Source organism: Sciurus carolinensis, chromosome 16 (genome assembly GCF_902686445.1).
Source record: "Sciurus carolinensis chromosome 16, mSciCar1.2, whole genome shotgun sequence".
Lineage (NCBI taxonomy): Eukaryota > Metazoa > Chordata > Mammalia > Rodentia > Sciuridae > Sciurus > Sciurus carolinensis.
In genome coordinates, this window is record NC_062228.1 from 49686595 (window position 1) to 49708649 (window position 22055).

The 22055-nt window shown below is 53.3% G+C and overlaps 1 protein-coding gene across 1 annotated transcript in view; it reads right to left on the reverse strand.

Moving 5' to 3' along the window:
* Nucleotides 1–537: 537 nt before the first annotated feature.
* Nucleotides 538–22055, reverse strand: part of Fcgbp (Fc gamma binding protein) — a 37416-nt gene continuing 15898 nt past the window's right edge. Inside the window, exons 6-19 of the mRNA XM_047529794.1 lie at nt 21053–21645; nt 18019–18589; nt 17721–17920; nt 16451–16604; nt 13764–14101; nt 12053–12626; nt 11174–11790; nt 10268–10811; nt 8700–9277; nt 7906–8482; nt 6660–6859; nt 3036–3419; nt 793–1055; nt 538–669 (exon numbers count right to left, since the gene is read on the reverse strand). Coding sequence (XP_047385750.1) covers nt 660–669; nt 793–1055; nt 3036–3419; nt 6660–6859; nt 7906–8482; nt 8700–9277; nt 10268–10811; nt 11174–11790; nt 12053–12626; nt 13764–14101; nt 16451–16604; nt 17721–17920; nt 18019–18589; nt 21053–21645 — 5603 coding nt within the window. The 3' untranslated portion in view covers nt 538–659. The remainder of the gene's footprint in view (nt 670–792; nt 1056–3035; nt 3420–6659; nt 6860–7905; nt 8483–8699; nt 9278–10267; nt 10812–11173; nt 11791–12052; nt 12627–13763; nt 14102–16450; nt 16605–17720; nt 17921–18018; nt 18590–21052; nt 21646–22055) is intronic.

Consider the following 22055-nt stretch of genomic DNA (forward strand, 5'->3'; position numbering starts at 1 on the left):
TGCTAAAGCCAATGGTAAATTTTCTTCCCTAATCTTATTTATCATCAGTGACATCTGACACTCCCCCTTGCTTAATATGCTTTTTTTATTTTTTCATTTGGCTTTTGGAACCTCCCATATGCTTTCCTAGTGCCCTCTTCTTCCATTTTTGACTTGTTGGTTGAATTAACACATTAAATCCTCACTCCAACTCGTTACATCCTGTCCATCATTCCACTTTAAAGAAGAGGAAATTGAGTCACAGAGAAAGATAGTACATTGCTGGGATTATGAATGATGAAGTCTCTCCTTCATCCAATCATTTGTCTTTTCATCCATCCATTCCTCTAATCATCCATTTCCACATCCTCCTATTTCCGCATTCACCCTTTACCCTATCCGGTCACCTGTGTCTTCATCTACGCATGCATCTCTGCATGCATGCACCCATCCTCTCACCCCCAATATTCATGTCCCAGATTTCCCTCCTGTGCTGGGAGGAAAGTTGGGGGTGAGAAAGAAACAGCAGCGTGCGGCTTGACTTGAGATATTTATTCAGTGCTCTCACATTTGGCCTCAGTGGCTCAGCAAAGGGGTAGAGCAGGGTAGGGGCACATAGTGCATCCTTCAGCCTCCAGAAGGGTCAGGTCTTGAGGTCTCCATTCCTGGTGGATGACTGATCAGTCATAACTGCAAGAGACAAACACTTAGCACCTCCTCTTGCAGACAAGCCCCACCCAACCTGCCCGCTTCCCGTGAGGATCCAGTTGCTCCTGCCCCCAAGAAGCCTGGCTCCCGCTCTACAGCCCTCACCATTGGGAGAAGTCCTTGGCTTTCCATTTATCCATTCCTGTCTCCTGGGGCACATCATTGGTCTGGTCCCCGTCAAAGTTTCCACAGGCCCCACAGAGCCTGCCAGCATGGTCATTGCCAACCATCACAGTCAGCTGCCCGTCGGTTTCAAGTCGGACTTGGACCCCTCCCTTCTGGTGGACTATAATGGCGCCGTCGGGTGTCTGCCTCACAGACACAGATGTGAACACTACAGCTGGGAGATCCACTCGGAGACCATTCACCTGGTAGTGGGAAAACATGGAGATGAAGCCAGAGCCATAGAAGAGCTGGGGTGTTAGGAAGATGGAGGCTCCAAGCTAGAGAACAAGGTGCTAAAGCAGGGAGGCAGGTGCTGAAAGAGATGAACACCTGGAGACATGCGCTCGCTGGAGGAATGGTACATGAGAAGATAGCTGGGGGGTCTGACCAGATGGGTAGGAGGATGGAGAGTCGATGGGCGAGAGATGGACTCAGGGACCCACACACATCCCAAGGTCGCAGGGGAAAGCACTTTGGCCCAGACAGATAAACAGTCAAACCCCAGGATCATCCTGCTTGATCCTAGTTTTCAAAATAAAAGAAAATTTGAGTCTGTTACTGGTTTCCTAACAAGGGCAACTTTATTTTTGTAATGCTGAAGTCTGAAGATAAGGATTGATCTTAACAAATATAAGAGGAAATTTCTGTCTCTTAGTCTTCAGCTGCAGACTCAGTAACCTTGTGAGTTTCTTCTTTAAAGAACTGTTGTCTATTTGGTGGACAATTGAATCCTTCTAAGGTTAGTTAGATTCCCTAACATTAGTTTTTCCAAAGCAACTTCTTTGAAAGAGATGTTTTCTTTTTTCCAAATGCCCTTGTTTAGGGGACCTTCCTGTCAGATGATTGGAGAGATGGGTAGATAAGATAGGAAAGACAGATGCAGATCTGATGGACTGATGCATGAATATGTGGTTAGAAGGAAGGAAATAGGAAGAAAAATGAAAGAGAGGTGGAAAACAGATGCTGGAAGGGAAAAGAAAGGATGCAAGCAGCGAGGACAGGTGGAGACTCCGTAGATGGAAAGTTTCGTCACCTGCAAGCCTTGTTTGCAAGTGTAACAACTGGATCCGAGTCATTTCCCTTTACCAAGCACAGTCTGGCACAGAGGGAGGAGGGCTGAGTTTTTTCCCTCTAGCTGCCAGGTTCTGAGCTGGGTACTGGGAGAAGACTGGCCATCAAGATGGTGAGGGTCCCTGCTCCCCTAAGGCCTAGAGTCTAGTGAGGCTGAACACCTGGGAGTTTTCTTCTAGGGAGTTTGGTATGTGCTAAGCAGAGGCTGCCTAGGTGACCAGCCCCCAGTGAAAACTCTGGGCAAAGAGACTCTAATGAACTTCCCTGGAAGTTCCCCTGGAAGATGACGTGATTGCAGGAGGGGAGAACTCGGGAACCTTGAGCTAGGTTTCCTCTGGACTTCGCTTGGTCTGTCTTTCCCCTTCATAGATGTGCTTTGTATTCTTTCATTGTAATAATTCTCCAGAAGTACTACTATGTGCTGAGTTCTCCTAGTACATCTCAAAAACTGGTGATGGTCTTGGGGGAAAAAAACCCTGATGATCATGTGACCCCAGACTGACCAATCACAGCATTCCATCCCTAAGGCCACAGTGATTGATTCCAGGGGTGGACATGTTTCCAAACTGGCCCAGTGAGATAAAATCCTGGGTCTTTAGTTGGATCAATTTCTGCTGAGGTAGCTAAGCTGGTGGGGCATAGCTTGGGGAAGTTGGAGGGTTATTTTCCTATGAAAGGAAAGCCTATCTAAGAATGAAGCTGATTTGGTGAACCATAAGTCTAAAAGGTAGAGATATAAATTCCTGATAATATTGCCAAGGCACCTGGATCCAACCACTCCTGAGGCTCTATCTGTGGATCTTCTAGTTATGTGGGCCAGTCAATTTTTTGCTTAAGGTAATTCGAATTTGGTTTTCTTGCAACCATTAGAGTCTGGATTGATACTGATAACTAAAACTAATAAGTTACTTGAGTGTGTTTTTGCTTCTCAAGAACTCAGCCTATGGAAGGACTAAGTCTGAAATGTTGAAACAAAGACAAATTCAGAGACCAGACTATAGAGACCTTGAAAAGGAAAACAGCAAGGCCACCAGGGAGCCAGGAACGTAGAACACTGCACTAGAAAGAACAAAGGCTGGGGAGATACACCCACCTGCCATGCCCCAACTTACCCACACGCCCTTGCCTGGGGTCACAGTCACCATACCATTCTGGAAGAAGATGTGGAATTGGCTCACAGCTTCAGGGTTTTTATGGCAGGGCTGGACATTAGCAACCACACGGTACCAGGGGATGGTTGGCCGTAGTGCTGGGCAGCGGGAAGAGATCTCGTAGACACCAGGGGAGCCGAAGATGCTGTTGGCCCCATCGAAAGTGGTGATGTTGGCACCCAAGGAGACGGTACAGACACCCTGGGCAATCCGGCAGTCCCGGGACCCTTCCTGGACCTCGCAGACATGGCCGGCTGGGCAGCCAGCTGCCTCACAGGTTAGACCAGTGCTGGAGGAGCAGGAACAGCGCTCACTGCAGTCCGAGGTCAACAGGGAGGAGTTTGTCTGTGCACAGAAAGGGGCCAGGTTAGGGTGGTACAAGGGACTGCCGCAATGGACACACATCCGCAATCCTCTGTTCATGCAGTGATTTTGCAGTGGACTCCCATTAAGAAATGGAGTGTATTTTCCCTACCCATGAGCCTGGGCAGGCCTTAAGATTATGCTTTGTCAATCAAACACAGCAGAAGCAATGTTGTACCAGGTTCATGTCTAGACCTCAAGAGACCTGACTTCCCACCACACCCCTGACTCCATCTCTATCTCAGAACCCTGCCTAGCCACCATGAGAATAAGCCCAGGCTAGCTTACTGGAGGATGAGTGACCACATGGAAGAGAGAAAACTCTCAACTCGGGCTACCTATTAGGATTTGAATATGGTTTGTCTCCCCAAACACATATGGGAGTTTAGACCCCCAAAGGCTTATGTTAGTGGTAAGAAGAGGGTGAAAACTTAATCCAAATGGTGGAACCTTTGTAAAATGATTAGATTCGATAAAGTCACTCAGGTGAAGCACCCCTAATTGAAGGCTGGTGGCTTTATAAGGAGGGTCAGAACATCCATTGACAGAGATACACATATACTCCTGACACAATGGGATGCAGCCAACGTGGGACCTTGCCAGAGCCTGCACCATTGCTCTTTGGACTTCCAGCCTCCAAAATCGTGAGTGGAACAAACCTCTTCTCTCTATAAAGTAGCCTGTCTCAGGTATTTTCTTAAATTCAATGAAAAGTTGACTAATGTACCACTGTAAACCAGTCACCAGCTGACCCACCAGGTGACTACAGATGCAAAAGTGAGATCAAGGGACAGCCAGAAGAACTGCCCAATCCAAACTGCCATCGTAGGCTTACAAACTAAATAAACAGGTGTTGTTTTAAGTCACCACATTTTGAAGTGATTTGTAACCCAGCAAAAGCTAACTGATACAGGTAAAGGTGGGCACTGGAGATATCCCAGAGACCTAGTACCAACACCTGTTTCCAGAACACAGAGCCCTGGAAATCCACTTCCAGGAACTAACTGTTGTGGTTTTCTCCTCCGTGATCAGCTGCTCTTCACCTCATTTCCAGCCTACTCCTTATTTAGATCCTTCACTCTCTTGCCTAGGGCTGGGTTCTCAGACCTTCTCTCTCTCTCTCTCTCTCTCTCTCTCTCTCTCTCTCTCTCTCTCTCTCTCTCTCTCTCCCTGTCTCTTCACCTGCCTCCTCCATTCACTACCAGGTGATTTCATCAAATTTTATGGACACAAAATAGTGCTGATTCTCAGTGGGACCCTGACCCAGAGAGGGGTAATCATTCTAATAACATTACAGGGACAAGCCGGCACGGTGGTGCACACCTATAATCCCAGTGGCTCAGGAGGCTGAGGCAGGAGGAGCTTAAGTTCAAAACCATTTCAATAAAAGCAAGGTATTAAGCAATTCAGTGAGACCCTGTCTCTAAATAAAATACAAAATAGGGCTGGGGATGGGGGCTCAGTGGCTGAGTGCCCCTGAGTTCAATCCCTGGGACCCAAAAATAAAATAAAACAAAATAAAATAACATTACTGGGGAAACAAATGAAATCTGAATGAAATCTACAGAATGTTAACTTCCTGGTTTTGATAAACATGGACCATATAAATGAATTTCTTTCATCTGAGGAAATACATGCTAAAGTCTCTATGAGTAAAAGGGAATTACATTTGCAACATTTCTCAATTGAGAATTGAGAGAAAAATAATAGGTATATATTTACATGCAGAGAGAAGATGATAAAGCAAATGTGGCACAAAACCAGCAAAGGAAACCCCTCCCTGGCAGGTGGGCAGGAGTGCTTTGTACTATTCTTAAAATTTTTCTTTTGCTTTTTTTGTACTAGGAATTTAATCTGGGGGCACTTTACCAAGCAGCTACATCCCAAGTCCTTTTTTAAAAAATTTTAATCTATTTTGAGACAGAGTCTCACTAAATTTCTGGGGGGCTTGCTAATTTGCCAAGGCTGACCTCAAACTTGCGATCCTCCCGTCTCGCCCCCCCCCAACCGCTGAGCTGCTGGGATTACAGGTGCACACCACCACACCCAGCTTCTTATAATTTTTCTTATGTTTGAATTCTTCAAAACTAAAAGTCTGAAAACCTTGAAAGAAAAATGTCAACGTAATGAACAGAATAAACACAGTCATCCTTCAATTTCAGGACCCCCACAGGACAGCAAAGCTGGTAGCTGTTCAGGTTCCTTATATAAAACAGCACGTACTGCCTACGCACATCCTCCTGCATACTGTAAATCTTCTCTGGATCGCTTATCACACCTGGTCCAATGTAAATGCTACAGACAGAGCTGTCGTACTGCATATGTTGTGTAGGGAATAAAGACAAGAAAAAAATCTGCACCTGTTCAAAACCGATGCAATTTTGTTTTGAAATATTTCCCGTCTGTGGTTAGTTGAATCCATGACGTGGACCCTGCATGCAGGACTGATGGCACTATCTATATTGATGATGCCCGCATTTCTATCTGTGGGCCATGCATCTCTCCCGAATGCCAGATGCACACATCTAATAAAACTTCCATCACAGACAGAGGGCACTGGGCTGGGATGAGGAAGCAAAGGCAGAGGGGTCAGGGTAGGGAGGTGCAGGCAGAGCGTTGGGTGGGATGAGGAGGCACAGGGAGATGACCTAGCAGAGGGGTTTCTGGATGGCTTCTGGCAGGCGGTGAGACCGGAAGGAAGAGTAGGAATTTGGATCCACTTGCAAGTGCTGTGAGTTAAAGCCACTTGCCTTTTCTATGTCACACTTCTTTATTTGTAAAATGGGGGAATAGCAAGGAGAGAGAGGCAGAGGGAGATTTTGTGACACACACAGGAGAGGAGGAAGAGATCAGAGTGGTGTGGCCACAAGCCAAGGAGTGCCTGTGGCAGGAGAGGCGAGGATCAGATATGCTGCCCTGGAGCCTCCAGAGACAGTGCCACCCAGCCAACACTGTGACTTTAGCTTGGTGATCCTGCTTTCTGACTTCTGACCTCCAAAACTGTGGAGGAATTTATTTTCTCTTGTTTTAAACTGCCAGGTCTGGGATAATTTGTTACAGCAGCTGCAGGAAACTAATACAGGTTCTCCGCATGGAGTCACTCAGCCGGGAAATGGTGCTCGGTCCTCTGTCCCCATCCATGAGCAAGCAGGTCACCATAGAAGCTCTGAGTCTCCCTGAAGCTCCTCCACTCACCCCTGCCCACCTCAAGTCCCTGCTCACCGGCAAGTATTGGCCATTATAGATACAGCCGCAGTCTCGGGCAGGGATGCAGACGCCCTGGGAGAGCAGGAAGCGGTCGTCACATTCGCAGCCCTCAAAGCAGCGGGTGGTGCAGCCTGTGAGGCCTGAGAGGGCTGCACAGGAGCCCTGGCAGGAGTGTGTGCAGATGGAGTAGTGGCTGTGGGCGGGGCACTCGAGCGCTGCAGAGAGAGGGGACAGGGTGGGGTGACACCTTCAGGATGGCAAGGGGACTCATTGCCCAGGGCTGGGTGATGCTGAAGACAGATGATGAAGACAACTCTGAACTTTGTCCTACAGAGCTCACATCTGGTGGCACTGAGAGCAAGCGCCCCAAGTGACCATGTTGCACGGGGAAGGAGAGACAGAGGGATCAGGGTTGGGATGGGGAAGTAGAGGCAGAGGGGTTGGGGGAAGAGGGGGAGTGGGACTGGGCAGACACAGGAGAAAAACAGGGGCCATGAGGACCCAGGGACACACCCAGATTAAGGCCTGGGCTCTGGCTAAGCCACTGGAGGCTGGTGTGGTTGCCCTGCAATGGCCACCGGGGTAGGAGAAAGAGGGATCAGCTTTAGGGAAAAAATTCTGAATTCAATTGGGAACACAGCAGGTGTGAGGGATGCTGAGGACACTCAGGGGAAGATTTCTAGGAGGCCACTGGACCCCTGGGGCTGGTAGTCAGGGGACAGTTCAGGGTTGGAGATAGACAGTGTCCACTGTCACCACTGGGGACAGATCCAAGGCTGTAGGGTGCATGATGGCCCCAGGCATAGGTCCTTTCCTGAGAAGACTAAAGGCAACAGCTCTGCTTTGACCCATGAGGGGTCATTACCTTGTCCTAGAGAGTCTTGAGGGAATCTGTCCCTTCCTTGGGGATTTGAAGGAGAGGTCAAGTCTTGTGTGGGAATCTCTGTCTGTGGCATTGTCTTGGGGGCTTGGGATGAGCCACAAACTCAGTCGTGTGTGTGGACTCCTGACCTGCCCAACCCTTCCTCAGAGACCACCACAGAGAGAGCTGGACAGAATGCAGGGAAGAGGTGGAGGTGAAGTTTGAGGTGAGTGGGCCCCTGACAGGGGTCTGAGGAGGCTAGTCAGAGGAGTAGGAGAGAAACCGCAGGGGCTGCTGTTGGGGGGTTGGGGGAGCCCTGCAACAGGGAGGGACCCTTCCCTAGCCACAGACAGAGAAGGGACCGGTCAGGCCTCCTCTGAAGGGCCCATGGACACTCACGGCAGAAGCTGTCTGTCCTCCAGGGCTTCACGGACGAGCCGGAGGCCTGACAGGCTGCTGTGTAGGCTGCCAGGCTCCGGCAGAGGACAGCTTTGTCACCCTTTTGGGCACACATGTCGTACACACATTGGCGGAAGTATTCAGAGGGTTTCAGCACCTCGTGGCAGGCCGCGAAGGGGCCGTGTGGGTCTTGGAGCTGCCCACAGGCCTTGTTGTCCTCATAGGCTTTGGTCTCCTCTGCCAAGCACACAGGGCAGCCCTGAGACCCGCAACCCTCAGAACAACCCTCCTGGGAGGAGTCGGGGTCCCTCCAGGCAGTTCCAAAGGCCTCCACGCTGGAGGCCACTGAGCCAGTAGGAAGGACAAAGTCGTCACTCCAGTTGCCATTGAAGTTCCCACAGAGGCCACAGATGCGCCCATGGTAGGAGCTGGGGATGGATATGAGGACGTGGGCGTCGCCATCAAAGAGGAGCCGCAGCCCCTTGGTCGTCTGCAGAATCATGTTTCGGCCTTCTGCGGTCACCCGCACGTGGTCCACAGACACAGGCAGGGCCACAGCCTCGCCGTTCACGGTGACCTGGATGGAAGGGAAGGGTCAGGTGGGTGAGGCTCCCCTCACACTCCCAGGCGGGGAGCTGTGTGCCCCTCAGGATAGAGCTGCATCTCCCTCTGTCCTACTGGGGTGTGGTCAATGTCCCCCTCAGCCTCTGCAGGGTGAGGTAATGACTCCCTCGGAACCCGCTGAGTGGGGCTGTGTGCCCTCAGAACCCCAGATCAGGGTCATGTCCACTCACCTGTGGCCCTTGAGCCAGGCTCACAACCTGGTCAGCCACAGTCACCCTCAGGCGCTGGGATTCTCCAGACGATGCGTTGTTCTTCTCGAGCACGATGGAAAATTCCTCATCACCAGGCTTGCGCTCGCAGACTTCAGCCAAGACGTAAGAGCAGGAGCCATGCAGGTCATAGACACGTCCATCGAGGGTGACATAGTGGATACCTCCACTGGCCAGGCAGCGACCGCAGCCCGTGGGGTGACAAGCCTGGATGCCATCCTCTATTCGACACTCCTCGTAGGGCCCGCAGTCTTCGCCCTCCTGGCAGCTGACCTGGCCACCTGGCCCGCACTCACAGCGCCGCTCACACTCGGGGCCGGGGTAGAAGGCAGCGCCCAGTGGGTAGTAGCGGCCGTCATGGAGGCAGCCGCACTGGCTCACGGGCACACAGGTGTCACCGCTCAGCACGAAGCCGGCATCACAGACACAGCCCTCACGGCAGGTGGACTCACAGCCCTCAGGTGCTGAGAGGCTGGGGCAGCTCACTGGGCAGGAGTCTCCACAGAGCTCATAGTGGCTGTTGGCAGGGCACTGGAGAGCTGGGGGGACACACGGGGGATGAGCCAGGCAGGAGCAAGGGTGGGCAAGAGGAGGCCCCTGGTGGGAGAACCTGCTTAGGTGTGTATGGTTGAGCTTAGGGATCTGATCCAGAACATCTGGCAGCCGGACTCAGTGTGGGTCTCAGGTGTGTGGGGGAGGGGCAGCTCAGACCCAGGTGTGTGTTACCTGACCAAGAACTTTTAAAGACCAGTGGCTGCCTGGTGAATTTGATTATGTTCATCTGAGTGGGCTAGGATTAGAACCAACTGGTATCTCACGGTGTGAATACGACTGGGGTACGGGGCCAGATGTGCCTCGGGGTATCGAGCTGTCTGAGTGGACCTAACTGCGATGTCTGCCATGACCAGGAGCATCCACAGTGTCTGACAGGCAGGGCATGTGCATCTGACTGGATGAAGCTGACTGGGTAAACTTGAACCAGATCTGCTAGAAAGGAACTGCCCAGGACTCTCTGACTGTGAGTTTGAATGAATCTTCCTGGAGCTGTGTCAGAATCCTGATTCCATCTGGGTTTAACTGCCCTGGGTGTGTCAGTGTATAATCTAGTTAGACAGCACTGAAGATATGTGACCAAATTTGTGTGATTGGTTGTATTCTATTGTATAAGACAACTCAGGGGCATCTGAACAGGTATGTAGCTCACTAGATCTTTCTGATTGGGGTTCCTGGCTTTGGGTCAGCCGCCAAGTTCATCTGACTAGGATATCTGAGTGCATGAATTCCTCAGAGTGTACTGGACTCTGGGTTTCTGCCCAGGTGTATCTAACTGGGTCCAGTCCCTCTCTCGCTACCATATCTGATCTGATGTATTTCAGTGTGTGAATTCCAAGGAGTCTCTCAGGAGATACCTGACTCAGGGAAAGAAGAATGGCCCCGAGCCCAGTGGAGGAGCAGGAGGGCGCTTAGAGTCCTGGGAAAGGGGTGGGGGCGACTCCTGCTATGTGGACTATGTATGGATGGGTACTTACGACAGAAATCAGGCTTCCTCCACTCTTCGAGCTGCGCCCCAGCGGCCTGGCAGGCTGCCACATAGGCGGCCACAGCAGGACAGAGGCCTCCCGGGTGGCCCTGGGCCTGGCAGGCGTCCAGCAAGCAGGCTTCAAAGTACTGGGCAGGTGGTATGAGGCTGTGGCAGGGTGCCAGCGGGCCGTCGGGGGCGGAGATCACGCCGCAGGCGTTGGGGCCACCGAAGGCCTCCTGCTCTTCGGATGTGCATGGTGGCGGGCACGGCCCGGGCACGCACTCCCCGCAGCCAGGTTCTCCTCCCACCTGCCAGCCTTCGGGTTTCCCGCCCACCGCTGTCAGGTCGTCCGCTGGATCCTTGTTGTAGTTACCACACAGGCCACAGAGGGCGCCCGCGTACGCCGCTGGCACGCGCAGGCGCACGAAGCTGTCCCCGTCGAAAGTCAGGGAGAGCCCGAAGGCCGTGGTCACCACCACGTCCGCGCCACTCAGGTACGCATGCAGGCCTGAGTCCATCTGGAAGGGTAGCGCCACGAGCTCGCCGTCCACCTGCGGGCGTGGGAAGGGGAGGCAGTGAGTGGAGCAGACTCGGGGTCTAATCCTATCTCCACCACATACTAGCCGTGGAACCCTAAGCCCTGAATCTGCCCTAAGCATCTGTAGACATGTGTCATTGGTCCCTGTGGCTACTCTGAAGCAGGTACTTTCTGCAGACTCAGTTTACAGAGGAATACACTAAGGCTCAGAGAGTGGGAAGCCACTGATCCAAGCTGTGGGCTCCTAGGGCTGTATCTGAACCCATTCATCATGCTAAGGAGTAAAAGGTGCTGTGGGGATCGCCAGGCCCCCTACTGTCTGGGGCAGCCCGGAGAGCTGGCATGTGCTTCTGTCTGGCCCACATCCCTGCTCACCTGTAGCTTCTGGGGCCAGCGGGCACTGAGTGTCAGGCTGTGGTTGTAGATATGCAGGGTGACACTGCGGGTGTAGCTGACAGCCTGACTGCCCCGGTGCTCATTGACCACAGTGACGGTGAAGTTCTCGGTCCCCTTGGGTGGTTCAGGGCAGGGCCCACTCAGTAGGTACTCGCAGGTACCTTGGAAGTCGAATCGGTGGCCATCCAGGGTGGTGTAGTGGGGATCGCCCCAGGCCTGGCACTCAGCTGTGCTGACAGGTTGGCAGCCATGCTGGCCAGAAGGCAGCAAGGTACATTGTTCACCCAGCCCGCAGCTGACAGGTTTGCAGACCAACGAGCCACCCTCAGGCCCACAGTGGCACTGCTGAGAGCAGGTAGCATCAGTCCAAAACTCACTGCCAGCCTCGTAGTAGGTGCCATTGGCCCAGCAGCCACAGCCGCCGTCCAGGGGGACACAACGCTCACCACTCAACACGAAGCCTTCATTGCACTGGCAGCCCTCAACGCAGGGGCCCTTGCAGACAGCTGGTGTCGGGGAAGGCTCAGGGGGCGGGCAGCTGGCTGGGCAGGGGGTGCCACAGAGCTCGTAGTGGCTGTTGTCAGGACAGGAGATCTCTGTGGGTGGAAGAAGGAGTGGGAGAGAGAGAACAGCATTGGGACTGGGGTCCTGGAACGGGGAGGAAAGAGACAGACAAAGGGGAGCAGAGAGAGAGAGAAAGAGATAAAGGATGGAGAGAAAAAGTGAGAAACAGACACAATCAAAGAGACGCACAGAGAAATACTAAGCACCAGAGACACAGAGAAACAAACAGAAAGACCCAGAAGGACGAGTGAAATCTCTCAGCTCCCAGCTCTGCTCTGCTTCCCCAACACTCACCACAGCCGGCCTGTGTCCTCCAGTCCTCGATGGTGATTCCGGCAGCCTGGCAGGCGGCAGCATAGGAAGCCAGGGCCTGGCAGAGTATGTCTTGGGTTCCCCCGCCCAGGCACACATCCAGAACACAGCCCGTGAAGAAGCTTTCGGGCGGCACGTGGGCATGGCAGGAGGCGAAGGGACCGGTTGCGTTAGGGGCCAGAGGTCCGCAGAAGCCGGGACCCTCATACTCTTCCAGCTTCTCCTCCGGGCAGGTTGGGCAGGACCCTTTGCATTCATCCCAGCAAAATGGGTCCCAGCCTGGAACGCGCCAGCTGCCACCCCAGGTGGGTATTGAGGGAGCCACTGTGCCATTAGGGAAGACTTGATCATTACTGGGGTTTTTGTCCATGTTCCCACAGAGTCCGCACACTGCTTCACTGTAGCTGCTGGGCAGCTTCACCTCTACCTGCCAATTCCAGTCATAGGTGACTTGAAGCCCAAAGTCAGTCATCAACACAGCCTTTGATGCTCCATGGGTCACTGAAATCCGCCCACCAGCCACGGAGACAGGCAAAGTTGTCAGCACACCATTCACCTGGGGGAGAGAGGGAGGCAAACAGGGGTCACAGGGGAGGGAGGTCCCAGCTCTGGCCCCTGCCTCCCTTCCTCTCTCATCCTACCAGCAGGTGGGAGCGGCCAAGGTCTTTATCAATATGTGGCCGAATAGTCATTTTATAAACATGGTGGATGTCTGTTCTCATCCAGGCCCTGAGGAATCCGCTTCTTTTTCTGGTTCTCTCTCTTGATCTCTCTCCCCTCCCCCTTCACTAGGGTTTTCTCTCTCTTCTTGGAGATCTCTCTCTGTCTCTGCATTTTCTCTCTAGATTTTTCTCTGTCCCTCTCCCCGCCTTTGCTCTTTTCATTCTCTGTGCTTCTCTGTGCCTGGACATCTCTACTCACTCCTGGTCACTTGCCGAGCACCTATCCTGTTCCATGCCTTCCTTTCTCCCTGTGAGCTGCTAGGAATCTGCATCTTCTTCTTCCTGGGCAGAAAGGGTGGCCCCTCTCTCTCTTCCCAACTGTGACTTTCTCTTCATGTCTGAGTCTCTAGGCCTCTTGTTTGTTCCCTGACACTCTCAGGTGCTTACCTAGCCCAGCTCTGAGCTGAGCCCTTGGACTGCTCCACTTCGTTGTGGGCTGGGCCTGCTACGATGCCCATTCAACAGATGAGGACCCTGAAGCCCACCAAGTTAGCACTTGCTCAACATGGCGGAGCTCATGAGGAGGAGGGCGTGCCGGTGTTCAGACCCAGGTCTTTTACAAAGGCAAATGCTAACGTAGTGTGTTAACACCCATAGCAAAGGGTTAGGCTTCATTCCCAGAGAAAGGATAATGGTTTGCTGTAATCGTTATTGTTTCTGTTGCCAATTTGATTCAGGCCTAGGTGAAGACGGAGATCCTTTTTTTTTGGCACGTGGGATTGAACCCAGGGGCACTTGACCACTGAGCCACATCCCAGTCCTTTTAAATATTTTATTTAGAGACAAGGTCTCATTGAGTTGCTGAGGGCCTCACTAAATTGCTGAGATGGGCTTTGAACTCAAAATCCTCCTGCCTCAGCCTCCCAGGCCGCTGGGATTACAGGGTGCACCATGATGGAGAATTTTGAGCTCCTCACTATGGCTGTCAGGACACTACTGGGGGGTTCAGAGGACCATCCTGCTGAACATACCCGGACTTTGCCGATCTCGTCCTTGTGGATGGAGATGTTGGTCTCGAGGGTATTCACAGTGACAAGCTTCACATAGGACACAGCGGGATTACCCCGGTTTTCATTCTTGGTGGTGACGGTGAAGTGATTCAGGTTCTCAGAACTGACCCCTTGACAGACTGTTGTTGCCAACACATAGTTGCAGGTGCCCTGGAAGTCAAATGCCCAGCCATCGAAGGAGTGGTAGTGTGGGTCACCCCACAGCCAGCACGTGACCTCAGAGATGGGCACACAAACACCCTGGCCATTCTCAACTTTGCATGTCTCCTGTGGCTGGCACGTCACATCCTGGCATGGATCTGAGGGCAGAGGAGAGAAGACCTTGAGGGGGCTGCCCATCGTAAGGGTGGCTACTCCCCAGTATCTGCCCCAGTCTGTGCCAGGGATGCTGGCTCTGAAGGTCACCACATGTTAGACCAGATTCCAGGGTCCTCACACCCAAGACCCAGACCCTAGAGTTTGCTGTGTCCAAGACCAAGCCCTGGGGTTCCCCCAGGTGTGACATGCAGGCTCTCTGAAGGACTGTGTCCACAGTCTAAGTGTTAAGGGTTCCATTTTAGGGACCCACTTTAGGTCCCATTTTAGGACTCTAGAGTCCTTTTCTCTAGGGATAAATAGGGATCTATTTCCCTATGTTGTTTGAGACCCAGGTCCTGCTTTCAAGATCCAGGCTCTGGGTTCTCTTGATTGAGAGCCCCAGGGACACTGAGACCTGCACTCCAGGGGTCCCTATGTCTGAGCTCCCAGTCCCAGGTTCCCCCATGCCTGAGCTCTCAGCCCCCTGATCTCATATCCAAGACGATGGTCCTGGGGGACATTTTGATGGGAACCCTGTGCCAGGGGTCCCAACATTTCGTTCTCTGGCCCTGGGATCCCCATATCTAAGTCTCTTGACCTGGGGATCTTGCACTACAAGACTTCATTCCTGGGGATTGTTTCATCTAGACTTGGAGGGGGTCTCATATCCGAGTTCTTGTTCTGGAGGGCTTCTGTATCTAAGAACTCATCCTTAATGTCACTATCTCCACAACACCAACTTTTGGAATCCTCTGCGTCACTTCAAACTTCCTCCACTCTCCCTCTGAACCAGTTATCAATTTATTGCCTCCTGCTTCTAATCCAGCTGCATAGTTAAACTTTGTCTCTAGGGGGCGCTGGAGAGTCACTGCAGGACGGTCAGTCCCTCATTGGTTCCAACCTGCTCTGATCTCCCTGGCACTTCCTGCCCCTGGGTGTGCAGGGCTGATGATGTTTGGGACGCTGGCTCAGGGGGTTTCACTGGCCCCAGCTGGCTTCCCAGCAAATCACCCAGGCACTCCAGCTGGCAGGTTCCCACTGAGTTTTGCTAGCATCTCAGTGGGGGTGTCCTTCCTGTGGCCATGCCATCCTCTCTGCCACCCGAGGGACTACAGTAGGGTCCTGTTAGGTGAGATCTCAGGCTCCCTGTATCTGCCACGTTCCTATTCCTCAGCATTCCCTTTTCCTTTCTTTTCCTTTTCTTTTCTTTTTAAAATTAGTTTGTTTTCGAGATAAGTTCTCATTAAGTTGCCCAGACTGGCCTCTGTGGGTAGCTGGAATCACAGGTGTACCCACTACCCAGCTCCCTTACGCTTTGGTAGTTATTCCCCTCTTAGTAGTAAATCATTCTCTCTTTTTTCTTCTTTCTTTCTCTTCCTCTCCTTCTCTCTCTCTCTTTCTTTCTTTTTTTGGTAGCAGGGATGACTGAGCCCAGGGGCACTTAACCACTGAGCCACATCCCCAGCCCTATAAATCATTCTTTATATAAACTTTCCGTATTCAAATATGTGTGTGGTACCTGTCTCCTGACGGGACCCTGATTGACGCACCTCCATCTCTGGTGGTCCCTGTTGTTCTGTCCTCAGCCCCAAGGGTCTCAGCCCCCGCCTCTCAGTTCTGGAGGTCCCATTCTTTAGTCCTTGGGGGGTTCTTGCCTTTCCCTGCCTAAGAAACCAGCCCCAAGGTGGCTTCGTGTCCCAGATTTAGTCTGGGGATCCCATGTCTGACACTGTACCTAGAAATCTGATCCTCTGCTGGCGGGGTCCCTGTAGCCAAAGTCCTTCCTTGGTGGGGCTCTGCTTCAATCTTGGGACTGGGACTCTTCCTGAGACCTCAGAACTCTTGCTTTCTACCCTTGTCCCCTGGTGTCCCAGTCTTTCCTGACCCCCAGTGCTGACATCTGAAGCCCTGATCCTCATCCACAAACCAGTGGTCAGCAAACCAGGTGCCACTCGTTGCCCTTTTTGTAAATAAAGTTTTTTTAAAGCCACATCCCTTCACTTGCTTCTGTGGCTGCTTTCACGAACCCCGGCAGAGCTGAGCTGTTGTGACTGAGACTATGTGGCCTGCAAGCTTACATATTTCCCATTTGGTCCTTGACAGAAAAAGTTTGCCTGTCCCTGCCTTATACTGAGGGCCTCTGACATCGTCTCTCCTGGGAAACCCGGACCTGGAATCCCTGCTAAGTGTCCTTGGCTCCCACGATGTTGATCTCTGCTCTTGACATTGAGAAACCCAGCCCAGGGTCCAATACCTAGCCCTCTGCACCTCCCGCAAGAAAACCACCTTGATGCCACGCTACCCTCGCTCCCAGGTCCCTGCCCTCTTCCCACAGCCCCACAGCCCAGCACCTTTGGGGCCAGAGCTGGAGATGCAGCTCAGGACGCCTGCTTGGGGCTCGCACACCTCCTCCGCTGCGCAGGTATGATTCTGGCACGCCATGCCTTCGCCGGCGTGGCACACACACTGCTGCTGGCAGTCGTCAATCAGGACCGTCTCCTCTGGCTGTGGGGACAGAGGGCATGCTCATCAGGGATGGATCCCACCGGTGGGCGCCAACTCTGGCATCTCCAGTGTTCCAGACGCAGAAGGGTCCAGAGAACATGAACATGGTGTCTTTCGGCAGGGAGGACCTTGGCGCTGGGGCCCAAGCCATCCATCCACCCGTTCATTCATTCATTCATTCCCTTTCACGCATTTCCTGGTTCTTTCATTCCAAAATATCCACTAACCATTGCTTAACAGGAGAAGCGGTGTGAATAGTAATTAAGAGCAGACTCACTGGCTTTGAACCTGTTTCTGCTATTTCCAAACTGGAAAACTCTGGACAACATGACTTAACCTCTTTATGCCTTGGTTTCCTCATCTGTACCCTGCAGCCATCTGTAGACTGCATATAATAATAGCATCCGCCAAAGAAAGTGTATCTGAGTTGATTCATGTAACGTGCAGATGAAATGAAAAGGGACCTCCTTCCATCATCCAGACCGGAGAGAAAGTGGCTGGGTAGAGATGACGTAAGATTGGGATGTGCAGGGACGTGGAGATTCATTGCACTGTTCTGTTGACATTTGTCATGTTTGAAATTTTTCATCATAAAAGTGTCTATGTAAAATAAAAGCAGGCTGGTAGTAAGCACCACCCACATATTTACCGTGATTTCTAGTATTGCTGGTGTGAGGAGAACAGCAGAGAGGGTCCCTGCCCTTAGAAAGCTCTCAGTCTTGTGAGGGTGACAGATTTGAAACAAGGAAACACTCAAGTCAAAGGAAGAGGATTCACTGTGGGAGAGGGATACAGAGGGAATTGGCAGCTGGTCTGAGAGAGACAAAAATCTCATCTTTGTGGTCATGGAGGCCACCTTTGCCCAGACCTGGGATACAAAGCTAAACTCAATTGTGACCTGGGGAGCCAGGGAAGGGTTTAAAGCTTCAGGACCCATAGTCATATTTATAAAGGTCTTTCCCACTTCCATGTGGAGGGTGGACCAGAGGAAATAAAAGCAGGGACTGGGAGAGGACAAGCTTGTCCAAGGTGGGATGGGAGAGGGGAGGAGACGCAGGAGGCTAAGTGGACAGGCTGTGAGGTCCTGGGTCCTGCCCTAAATGTCCATGCTCCTACCGCATAGTAGGCGCCTTTGTAGTAGCAGCCGCATTCCTGGATGGGCACACAGGTTTGACCATTGTAGAGGAAGTCAGGGTCACATTCACAACCCTCAGCACACAGTTCCGGGCACTTCAGGGGCGCACTGAGGGCCGAGCAGCCGAGAGAGCAGGTGTCTGCGCACAGCTTGTAGTGGCTGTTGGGGGGGCACTCCATGGCTGCAAGGGAGGGGTGCCGATCAGGGCGTCGGGAGGAAGGTGCCGCGGTGCAGGGTCTGCCCGCCCCCTCCCCACCCCTCCGCGCCGCCCTCACTCACGACAGAAAGACTCGTTCCTCCAGGGGCCCACTTGGCCTCCCGCCGCCTGGCAGGCGCTCACGTAGGCATGGATGTTGCTGCAGAGAATGCTCAGGTTGCCCCCGCCCAGGCAGAGGTCGAAGACGCACTCTTCCAAGGGCCCCTGGGGGGCGACCAGCTTGTGGCAGGCGGCCAGCGGCCCGGTGGTGCTGGTGAGGATGCCGCAGAACTGCTCCTTCTGGTACTGCTCCTCCTGCTCCGGGCTGCACTTGCACTCCTCGCACTCGGGCGGGGCCGCGCAGGGGGAGCCCGGCACCGCCTGCTCCCAGGAATTGCCGAACTCGTTGGGGTTGGCGGCCTGTGAGCCGTCGGGCTTCTGGAAGTCATCCTTGGGGTCGCCATCGTAGTCTCCGCACAGGCCGCACATCTGCTGGTAGTAGTTGCCTGGGACGGTGACCCGCACGTAGTACATCATGTCGTAGGCCACGCGCAGCCCGAAGTCGGTCTCGATCACCACGTCCGAGCCGTGCTGGTAGGCGCGCACCTGGCCCTCGGCCAACTCCACTGGCAGCTTCTGGTCCACGCCGTTCACCTGGGAGGCAGGGAGGCCAGCTTCAGAGGCTACACTCGGAGGACAGGGTCAGTACCTCCCATGTCCCTGCCTCTGTGTCCTCACCCATCTGGGCCTCAGTTTTCATGTTTGTAAAGTGAGTCTAATAATGGGGTCTTAGGTCAGATGTGGGGGTGCTTGCCTGTGATTCCAGCAGCCTGGGAGGCTGAGGCAGGAGGATCTCGAATTCAAAGCCAGCCTTGGCAACTTAGCAAGACCCTGTCTCTAAATAAAATATAAAAAGGGCTGGGGGTGTGACTCAGTGGTTAAGCACCCCTGAGTTCAATCCCTTTATTTACCAAAAAAAAAAGGTTCTGGAAGTGACCTGAACCACTTACAACCAGTTAGAACTTCAGAATGTGACCTCATTTGGGAAAAGTGTCTTTGTGGATGTAATTAGGGTGATATCTCAAGGTGAGACCATCCTGGATTACAGTGGGCCCTAAATTCAATGATGGGTGTCCTTATAAGGTCAGAAGAAGGGAAGACACAGACACACAGAGAAGGCCACAGGAAGACAAAGGCAGGGATGGACTGCTGCCACCATAAGCCAAAAAACTCCCAGAGCCACCAAAAGCTGGAAGGGGCAAGGAAGGATGCTCCTCTACAGACTTTGGAGGCATCTGGCCCCGCCATAGCATCTAGAATTGTGAGAAACTAAATGTTAACTTAAGCTACCATTCCGAGCAATTTGTTACAGCAGCCACCAGCAAACTAATACAGATTTCAGTGGAAGAAGCAGCTCACCAGCTAATCTTAATATCAACAGTGCCATGGTTGACCCTGGAGCCACTTGCCTGGTCTCAAGCACAGCTTGCCCTTACCCTTTCTGTGTCCTTGGGCAGGTGACTCGTCTCTCTGTGTTTCCCCAAATATCAAGTGGGAATTAGGGGCCTACCTCATAGGGTTATTTTCAGGATTGGACCAATTAATACCAGTAAATTGCTGGGAGAAGTGGCCTGGATGGGAGGCAGCGCGCTCTGGGAGCACTTGCTGTGATAAGGAGCTACGACTGGAGGTTTTTATTATGAAGAGTGAAGCAGCACTAAGTGTTTCTGCTGTAAGCATCAGTGGGTGGAAACGCAGGCTACATTTCTGGGGAAATGAGCTCCAAACCCATGAGCTGAGGACCAGTGGAAGACTCTGGGCCCCGGGAGAGCCTTCTAAATCCTTATCACGGGTGTGGTGCACCCTGGATTCTTCCAGAAGTGTGAGGCATCAGGGGAGACGGCAGGAGAAAGGCATGCTCTTGGCTGAGTGTCCTAAAAACATAATCAGCCTCCATATTGTCTAAGTGGGGTTGAGTAGTGACTAAGGGCAAAGGTTGACCTCTGTGCCTCAGTTTCCTCTTCTGCAAAATGGGCATAATGATGGTTCCCAACTCATAGGGAAGCCATGGATTCAGTGAGATGCAAACAAGAACACCAACAACTCCCACGTGTTTGGAGCTAACTGTATATGCCAGGCACTCCTTTAGGACTCGAGATATTGCTAGGGAAGACATTAAATCGTGCGATGCGTGCCCAGTGCACAGTGAGCACCCCATAAAGTCATCTATTCATTAGATTATTTGTCAGCTATTTATCAGTTATTTATCAGCTATTTTGTCCGTTATTTATCACCACGACTGCTACCAGGAAGATGGCCGTGTGCCTGTATTTCAGTGGGCTCTCTGGGGAAGTCCCTCCAGTATGGCTGAAATGCCAGTTTCTACATGAGGCCAAATCCTTCTTGGCCCACAAAGCACTGCAGGGCGGCACAGGGACCAGCACGCAAACCCGGGTTCAAATCCTGCCTCTGCTGGGGGACTCTGGGCCGGTGATGGGACCTCTCCCTCTAAAAACAGGAAGCGAGTCACGGTGCCTCCAACGCCGGCGGCAAGAACACAGTGACAGCGTGCTGTTGGAGTGCTCGGCAGCCATCAAGGTCTGGGGCAGGGTGTGGAGGCTGGAGCTGCTTTACTGCTGTCGTGATGGTTACTGAGCAGGTGGCAGGGGTCACCTACAGCCTGTCCTCTGTGCTTGGGCCTCTCCCACCCTGAGTGTTCCCAACTTCCGAATGCGCCACATAGCGCCAGTGGGTGGGAGACCAGGGAGGTGGCTGGGCAGGGACTGAGAGTGGAGTGCGGGGGATGAAGGGGAGAGAGATGAGCAGAATGGACAGTCAGGAGGCTGCAGGAAAGAGACTGAGCCCCGGGGGAGCGGGTCCCAGGTCCCCGAGGCCTCCTCCCTCCTTGGCTTCCCCCTGTGGGCCCTGACCAGCTCTCTCCTTGGGGACCCCTGGGCCTCCCACGTCCTCCTCATGCTCTGTGCATCCTGAGCTGAGCCTCACCCCTGATTGCCTCCCCCATCCGGGTCCCCTCCCTTGCGCCCCTCCCCTGCCCTTACCGTGACCTTCGCCTCCCCCATCCGGGTCCCCTCCCTTGCGCCCCTCCCCTGCCCTTACCGTGACCTTCCACTGATTCTGCTCCAGCCGCAGGGTGTAGTTAGCCACCTGGACTGTGATCGCCTTGGTGACACTGACTTGCCCATTGCCCCAAGCCACGTTCTCCTGCAGGACGGTGAACTGGGGCAGGCCAGGCCGGGCGCTGCAGGTCTGAGCCAGCACATACACACAGGTGCCCATGAAGTCGAAGCGCTGGCCGTCGAAGGTGGTGTAGTGGGGGTCTCCGGACGCCTGGCAGGTGACGGAGCCCACCGCCACGCAGCCCAGGGCTCCGCTGGAGGGCTGGCAGGCCTCCTGCGGGCCGCAGGAGGCGGGCTCACAGGACACCAGGCCGCCCTCCTGGCAGTGGCAGAGGGATTCGCACCCGGGTCCGGGGTAGAAGCTCTGGCCTGGCGGGTAGTAGGCGCCCTGGTGGACGCAGCCGCAGGAGGCCAGGGGCACGCAGGACTCACCGCTGAGCGCGAAGCCGTCATCACAGACGCAGCCCTCGTAGCATTCCGAGCCACAGCCGCCGGGGACTGGGAGGTCTCCACAGGACAGCGGGCAGCCGTGGGAACATGCCTCGTAGTGGCTGTGAGGTGGACAGCCCAGGGCTGCAGGGAGAGGAGCTGGGCATCAGGAATCCGCCGACTCGGTGACACAGCTGACCCCACACCCAGGGGCCGCATTACAAGAAGCCCTATGTCCAGCAGGCCTGCCACAATTTCATCCTGCTCGGTTTTATTTTTTTTTTTGGTCCCAGGGAGGGAGCCCTGGGCCTCGCACGGGCCAGGCACGCGCTCTACCCCTGACCTTCCCCCAGCTCTGAGCCTGATGATGAAGGCTCTGTCCCAACGAGACCGAGGCTCGGGATCGTCTGAACTGTCTTTAATGACGTGGGTACAGAGCGCTGAGGCGTGGTCCATCTTTCCAGCGTGCAGCTGTTCGTGCGTGTATGATCTATGCGATATATTTGCAGTGTTTCTAGCTCCTTCCTTTTATGTGGTAATTAAAAAAATATTTG